At 49.8% G+C, this 8,163-nt stretch overlaps 1 protein-coding gene across 1 annotated transcript; it reads left to right on the plus strand.

Moving 5' to 3' along the window:
- The first annotated feature begins 2,754 nt into the window (after window positions 1-2,754).
- LOC137903930 (E3 ubiquitin-protein ligase MSL2-like) lies at window positions 2,755-5,705 on the plus strand. Its single transcript, XM_068748102.1, has 3 exons — window positions 2,755-2,896; window positions 4,018-5,336; window positions 5,406-5,705. Exons 1-3 carry the CDS (start codon window positions 2,755-2,757, stop codon window positions 5,703-5,705), a joined length of 1,761 nt encoding a protein of 586 aa, XP_068604203.1.
- The last annotated feature ends 2,458 nt before the right edge of the window (window positions 5,706-8,163 follow it).

An 8,163-nucleotide genomic window follows, 5' to 3' on the forward strand; every position in this document is an offset into this window, starting at 1 on the left:
ATGATGGAGCGTCAGTGAAAAACAGGAACCGCCGCTGGTGTGAGTAGTTCTGATGGAAAAAGTCATGCTGCGGTCATGACGGGACACATCCAGAGAATCACACACACACACACACACACACACACACACACGCGCGCGCGCGGAGGAGAGTAGTTTGACCATCGTGTCCTTATATGTACGGGTGTTTCTTTAACAGGATTCACCCTCTTCTTTGATGATGATGATGTCATTCGATGCTTGAATCCGAAACTCGGGTCCCCATATTTCCAATGAGACCCACAGCGACGACTCCAACGCCGTAATACTGGAGCTGGAAAATGTTTTAAATGTATATTTTTTCTTTTTCATTTTGACTGCTGGAGCTTTTTCCCCGATTCTGTTCATCATAATCAGATAAGATAGGACACCAGGCCCAGTTTCCCACTTGAAATCAGTCGATTTTAGAGGACTTCTGCACAATCCGGCGAGCATGCATACGCCATTAAAACTCAAGTAATAAGTAGTTATCTTGTTTTTGGTGGGTTTCATCGAATTCTACAAAACGGTGTTCAGAAATAATGTTCTGAACAGTGAAAATATCCAACAGAACCAATAACAAAAGGCTTTAATGAGATGCGTAATTCAAATTGTATTCCCTCATTTGGTAAAAAGCTTGTATGCAGCTACAGCTTACATCAATACATGAAGTTACCGATGCTAAATAACATGTTTACACTACTTACGTTACTAAATGTAGTGAGTTGGACATTAGAACGTCTCACGTTTTCTTGGTATTTTTGGTCAGCACGGAGAGGGAAACCCCCCCGTTCAGAGACGCACTATGAATACCCCTCTCAGACCAACGGACTACTTATTCTTAGCATCAAGTGTCACCGTAATAACCTCAAAACCAAGTCATAACGGCAAAAGACAGTGCTGAAAAGCCTAAAAGAGGAATTACTCCCATGAATGGAATGCAGCCGCATCCCAGTCACATTATTAAACTGTTACTAACGTAGTCCACGTTTCATGGGTTTCAGAGGCAAATGGAGTTTCACAGGGATTTGTAGCACTTTGCTTTTCTGAAATTGTCAAAATTATATAAAAAAAAATACATCCCAACATCTGAAACATTTCTTTGATGACAGTTTGGTATTTGTTTTATTTTTATTTAATAATAATAAAAAAAACGTTGCTGGTTGTTTTCATCCATCAATTGACTTATTATTGAAGTTGTAAATGAATTAAAAAAATAGCATGTAGTTGAATATTTGAGGTATTTTTATCTTCCTAAAATGTGAAGTGGAAAGTCCCTAATGGTCTCAAGTCTGCCTGGCCACAGGACAAGTAGAATAAAAAAGAGGAAGAGAAAAATGAGCTGAAGCCATTGCATTGTGTTTATATCATGGTAGGGTCATCACCTTTGCGTGTTTTTGTGTAGATTAATCTTTGGATGTGAAACCTACTTGTGCTGGATAAAAATTTAAATAAACAAAATGTTACCGGTATGTTGCTTTTAGTTATAAAAATAAAATATGTGATATTTATGTATTTTTGTGGCACATTTGAAATTATTTGCGTCGCCTTTCCATAGTCTATTCCAGCCATTGTTATTTTTGAAAAAACCGCGTTACATGAGTTCTCGCGAGATTTGGAACAAGAGCGCCCCCTTGTTTATGTGTGTGGGAAAACGACAGGATGTACGAGGAAAGCTCTGCGGCTAACGATAGCAAGGTACACAAATAGGGATTTATTTCACTTTTGGGCTTCCTCGCCACACTCGACGCCCACCATTGGCTTCAGAGGGATATATTTTCGCATAATTTCCAAGTTTTCCGGCCACATTCTCACCAAAGCGGGGACGAAAGAGTCCCTTTAAAGCCGAGAAGAGGGAAGCGGCCTGCTTCTGTAGCCGACATCCCGGTGCATCTCAGACGGCTAGCACCGTCACCCGAGCCCGGTGCTTTAGGTGGTTTATTTTTTTTTGTTTACGCCAACAGAAACTTTGAACCTTGAATTGCTATTTTTTTATTTGAATAAGCACACGATACCCATCGCGTGTTTTTCTTTCTCTCTCCGTGCAGCTGTTGACGTTCTACTCCTAAGGAGGACCTTCCCCAGCCGGAGCGGCCTGTTTTGTTTTCACGCTTGCCTTGAATCTCCACGAACAATAACAGAACCCCGGACGAGCCTGCCGGGACTGCCGGGACTGCGCTGCTCGCTGGCTGGCTGGAGATAACATTCCCGGACCGGAGATAAAAGCCTTTTATGGTACCAGTTCTGATATGGACGTGAAAGCCCCGGACGAGCATGCATTCGGGCTACGGATGGATGTATTTTGGGAATGCGAATCGAAGCCCTTGTGTGAACGCAGGAGCGGCCGCTCGCTAACCGGCTGTGAGGACCGTTTTTAAGGAGGGACGAGCGCCGCACGATGCTTTGTCCTGTCGTCGTTTACGGGTTTTTTCGGTCGAAGCTACATTTTTAATGCGTGATCGACTTCCTTGCGATGCACTAATAACATCCCAGATCGATGGATTGGATCTGATTGGGATGACTAACATCGATTGCTCCCTGTTGAATCTGCGGGATTTACCGGCGGGGAGCTTTTCCTCTTCAGAGCCTCCGGACTCCTTTTTGGACAAGCACGTGATTTCACGCCAACCGGGGATTACACGGCGCGCCGCGGTTTTTGTTTTTGTTTTTTTGTTTGTTATTGTGACGCTTGGGTGGTTTTAGTCCATTAATCCAAGTTCACCGGGACCGGCAGCTGAGATGAACCCGGTGAACGCGACCTCTCTCTACCTGTCCGCGAGCCGGTCGGTGCTGCAGTGCGACCCCGGAGACCCCCGGGCCATCGCGGAGCTCTGCAAGCTGCTGCCGTTTTTCCGCCAGTCCCTGTCCTGCTTGGTCTGCGGTGAGTGCGTGTGGATTATATCGTTTATTGATTTTTTAATGTGCTAATGTAATTGCGTGTGTTGGAAAAAGATGCTTTCTGCGGCGGGCTCGGATGTCAGCTGTGCAAAACCTGGCAATGAGGCTTTCAGGCACAATCGGAAATACCTCAACCAGTGGCAGAAAATGAATTATTATTGTTGTGATGCAGTTTTACATTGTTAAAATGAATGCAGTGCTTTCTGCAGGACAATGATTTAGAGGAAACTGTTGTACTTGACACTGTTTTGAAATTGCAAAATAGTATTTATGAGAATATTTATGATAAAGAATGAATAAACGTGCGTATTGTACATTTATTATATGAAAATAAAGTGTTATTTAAAGAGAAAAAACATGTCGTCAATGCCGGGACTCAGTGCAGCCTGAAGAATCCAACATTTCAACCGAAGAATTTGAGATTTGATGAGAAATCTACCAAATGGCCCAATATTTCTGTCACTCATTGCTTTATATTTATATGGAACGACATCTCGTGTCATTCAAATTAACATCTGTCTTTAACAGCTGCGACATTAAAATTCTGCCTGAATTCAATCTAATTGCATATAAAAATGAGGATTTAAATAAAATACTTTGATAGATTTTCGATGCTTTTTACCGCGTGGTGCAATAAGTTGTCCCAAAAAGTGACTCCTCAACATAAAGTCTTTGAAGATTCCGAGGCGACGTGAATGCATCCTTACGTGCAGCTCCGCCCCCTGTGACACACCCCCTTCTCTGTGGCGTTTGGTTGCATCGGGGCGTTTCTCTGTTTTGTCGTGTTGAATAACAGCCCCCCCCCCCCCTCTAACAATAATAGATCTATACGAAAGCGGACCGTACATCACGTTTAATATAGACGTTCAGTGTGTGTAAGGCTGCTAGATCCTCATGAATGCACCTTGGTCCTTTTTTATTTATTTATTTATTTTCTCCATCTGCAGCTGCGCTCCCTAGCAACCACTGTTGCTAAGGAAGCCCCTCTCAAAGAGCGGTTGTTAACCGGTTTGCGTCTCCCGCTCAGGTTTAGGTTCCCGTGCGGTCAGCACCTTTCTGAACGCGTGGCACCTTTTGACTCTCGCGTGGCTTCTCCCCCTTCAGGCGACCTGCTGCAGGACCCCATCGCCCCCACCGACTCGTCGTGTCAGCACTACGTGTGTCGGGGCTGTCGAGGCCGGAGGATGCAGCTGAAGCCGTCCTGCAGCTGGTGCAAGGACTACTCCCGCTTCGAGGAGAACCGGCAGCTCTCGCTGCTCGTCCGCTGTTACAGGAAGCTCTGCCTCTACATCACCCAGTCGCCGCTCGCCCCGCACATAGCCGGCGCCGCCGGCGACTCGCCGGAGCTCCGGGCCGTCCTCGACGAGGGCCTGGCGATGGCGGAGAGCGAGCCGGACGCGGAGCGCTTCGATCCACTCGGCCCGTCGCAGGCGGCCTCCACCTCCGACTCGACCCGACCCGATGAAGCGCCCCTCGCGAAGGAGGTCAAGGTGGAGGCGGCGAGTCCCGTGAGCGTGAACGGGCTGCACGATTGTAACGGCGTGGCGAGCTCGGACGCTCCGCGGCCCGGCGGAGGCGTGGCCAAGCAGGAGAGCCTTTCGGAGGAGGTCCCGGTGTGCGTGGGCGTCGCGGGGGCTGGGGAGGCATCGCTCTGTGACGTCAGACCGTTCGGGGATGACCTGAAACACGGAGGGGGGGCCTTGCTGCTGAGTGTTGAGCAGGTGCTCAGGACTCTGGAGACGGAAACTGACCCTGAGCCGAACGGCCCCCGCCCGGTCCATCATCCGAGACTCAACGGGCCCCTCTGCCCATCGGGCCACGGTTTCCCCCGCCTCGTCCCCTCCCTGCGCCCAGAGAATGGCCCCCGGACCCTCCAACCCCCCCCGCAGCCCTCGTTGCAGCCCTCCGCGGCGACCCCCCGCGCCCGTCCCCGGTGCAACCGCAAGCGGTCCCGTTCGGAAAGCGACAGCGAGAAGGTGCAGCCCCTCCCCATCGCCAGCCTCTTACGGGGGCCTCTCCATCACCCCAACACCGGCCCCACCACCAAACAAGAGCCCAGGTTCCCCGCTGTTATGCCCCACCCACACCCGCACCTGGCACCTGTGCCTAACGGTGGCCCCCCAAGGGTGGGCAAGACTCTAATCGTCTCCAACAAGGCGCTGAAAAAAACTGTGGAGCACCATGTCGGCCCCAAGAAGGCCTACACCAAGGCGAGGCAGGGGCCCCCGAAGCCCAGAGCGCAGCCACGCGACAGAGTGCCCCCCCACCCCCACGCGCACCCCCTGGCACACCCACCCAGTCCCTCAAAGCCCCTGTACAAGAAGCCCGTGGAGAAGAAGGGCTGCAAATGCGGCCGGGCCACGCAGAACCCCTCTGTGTTGACCTGCAGGGGGCAGCGCTGCCCCTGCTACTCCAACCGCAAGGTGAGAACGGCGCCTTAGCTTCGTGTTGTTGTTGTTGTTGTTGTTTACCTGCCTGGTCGTTTTCCTCAGGCGTGTCTGGACTGCATCTGCCGCGGCTGCCAGAACTCCTACATGGCGAACGGCGAGAAGAAGCTGGAAGCGTTCGCCGTGCCGGAGAAAGCGCTGGAGCAGACCCGCCTCACGCTGGGCATCAACCTCACCAGCATCACGGCGGCGGCGCTCCGCGGCCCGGCCGCCGGCTCGCCGGCCGGCGGCCTCCTCAACGTCACCACGGCGACGGGCGCTCCCGTCACGGCCGCCTTCCTGTCCGGCTCGGGGCAGGACAGCAGGGGCTTCGAAGATTCGCTGGAGATGCGGTTTGACTGCTGAGGTCCCGCCTCTCTTCCAGTCAGTCACGCACATTCCCCGCCCCCCTCCCACCCCCCCGCCCCCGCCGGCTGGGCGTGACCCGCGGAGGCGTTACTGTATGTGCAGAGAGTTCCTTTTTCGTTCGTTCTCTACGATGGGTAGCGTGTAGCTAAGTTGTGCTGGCGTGCACGTGAGTGTGTACGGAAGAGGGGAATGCTTCGGCTCAGAGGGGGGGTGGGGGGGGGGGGGGGCGATGGCGACATCGTCTTCATCATCATCATCATCGGAGGCTGCTTGTACGTGCGCTCATCGGTTTCCATTTAAGAGGACATTTTATTAATTACATTCAGAAAGACCGATGGAAGCTGGTGCGGGGCGGGGGGCAGACCTGCGTTCAACCAGAGTGTTTCCTTTCCACGCGGGCGAGAGTCGGGTTGTATTTTGTAAACTCCGCTCGAGGGCGGATGAAACCCGAAGCTCCGGTCGTTTGTGATAACGTCGACTTTAACGCCACCAGCTGTTGCATATTTAAAATCTCTGAGATGTGATTGGATACTGAGGACAAACATAATCGACGTGACGCCGCTGGCTGGTGGGAATCGGCCCCTTTGATGCCGTTGTTTTTAGCACTTTCTCCGCCCCTTCTCTCGCGTCTAACGCTCTGGTTGAGTGCAGGCCCTTCACGTGGTTGTTCACATTCTGATTTCTGGAGGCTACACACACACACACACACACACACCCACACACACACACACACACACACACACACTGCTGCTAAAGACTACAAAGTTCTGAGAAGGAGAGCGTGTTTGTTTGTCGTTTTTGTTGCAGTATTTATTGGGCGTGTCCTAGCGGGCTACGTGCTAGCCGTCGGTTCCGTTGACCCAATCCGGACTGTTTCCTGTCTCCGTTAATTTGCCGTCTCCTCCTTCGTGTTGGTTTCTGGTGTGTCTGAATGTTTAGAGTTTGTTTCTCTCTCTGGGGCATTTAAATACCTGTAATATAACTGTAACATATTTCCACAAAAAAGAAAGAAAATCAAACACTTAAAGTGTTGTTGTTGTTGTTATTTGTTTTCTTGTTTGGAAGCGTCCCCAGCTCTGGGACGTTGCGCTGAAAGCCACCACTAGATGGCGGCGTGGAGTTAACTTTAATCAAAGTTCTTCCATCTGCACGGGCTGTTTCTACTCTGTTTTCCCTTCTGCCCCATCTGGTCTTCCTCCCCAGGAGAATCGATTTCACATCCGATTTCACTTAAAACCAGTCCCGATTGATCGTGACAGTGTCGCAGGCCCAGCGTGAAAGCATTTAGATAAATACGAGCGGCTGACTCATAATGTTTAATGGTTTTATACAAGCTGACGGAAACCAAAGCACACGCAAAGATTCATTTACCAAATGTGTTTCATTATCGAGCCGGAGGGGGCCGGATCTGGATTCCTGTAAACGGTCCATTTGTCAGTTTTTGGATTGTTTTATGTCAACATCTTGATACAAGATCACGCTGAGGGAATAAAAAGGAAAAATCTGAGCGCAATAAATTAAGTACAAAGCAGGTAATGGAGCCAAATATTTAGAAAACGATCTGCTGGCGATTGATCGGGTCCCTGGATGATTCTTTTCCACTACGTTAGTTAAGATCGTCTTTATTTCACATCTTTACAGTCAAAACTTTAAAAGTTATTTACATTTTTGGTTGCAGATGAAACATTTTACATCTTTCAATTCTTAGCAAAAAGTCAACTCTACACAGTTGTGGTGGGGGGGGGGGGGGGCGGGGGGGTGCTGCATTCAGGTGAGATTGGAAAAAAGACACGTTCATGGTCAGTTGGTGAAACTGGAAGAATCTGATTGATTCTGAGCTGAATGGTGAGTTCAAGGGTCATACATTCGTCATCTCACCGTGGGAGGATAAAAAGCCGAAGAGAGTTCATGTGGATCTCCAGAACCAGAACTCGTGGGCCGGTTGGGACAATAAAAACACATCTTCTGTAGTATTTACATTTTTACATCAGACCTTCACGTGGGCCGGCTTCCCGAATGTTCTGTTTAATGCAAAACCGTTCCGATGACCTTGAACGCAACATGGTTGCATCTTCTGGATTGTTTTTTTGTTTTGAAAAATTGCCCAAATTCCAAGTAGCAGATGACATATGGATGAAATCCAGCTGTGAATGGAGGCCGTTCTACGTCTGACCGCAACATGTCAGCTCAGAGAACAAGTGGGGGTCTGTGCTTTGGGGTCTATTCTCTTAAAGGGGACTGAACCCAAACTCGGGCTCTGAACCCGCGTTAACAGATTCATTTTTTTCATCCTGAAAGAAGAAGGTGAGACGACGCTGCAGATTTTCTTTGGGTTTGTTAATAGTCTTTCTCGGCTGCTTTAACTGTCAGATTTATTCCTCCAGTTTATTGTCCCGGACCGGGACGCGAACCCACGACCCCCTCGGTGTCTGATCCTTTTAGCTGATGAGAAAGG

This window comes from Brachionichthys hirsutus, chromosome 14 (genome assembly GCF_040956055.1).
Source record: "Brachionichthys hirsutus isolate HB-005 chromosome 14, CSIRO-AGI_Bhir_v1, whole genome shotgun sequence".
In the NCBI taxonomy this organism is placed as follows: Eukaryota; Metazoa; Chordata; class Actinopteri; order Lophiiformes; family Brachionichthyidae; genus Brachionichthys; species Brachionichthys hirsutus.

Coding starts and splice junctions, on each gene's coding strand:
- LOC137903930 (XM_068748102.1), top strand. CDS start 2,755: ATGAACCCGGTGAACGCGACCTCTCTCTACCTGTCCGCGAGCCGGTCG. Junction 2,897..4,017: donor CCTGTCCTGCTTGGTCTGCG/GTGAGTGCGTGT, acceptor CTCCCCCTTCAG/GCGACCTGCTGCAGGACCCC. Junction 5,337..5,405: donor CCTGCTACTCCAACCGCAAG/GTGAGAACGGCG, acceptor CGTTTTCCTCAG/GCGTGTCTGGACTGCATCTG.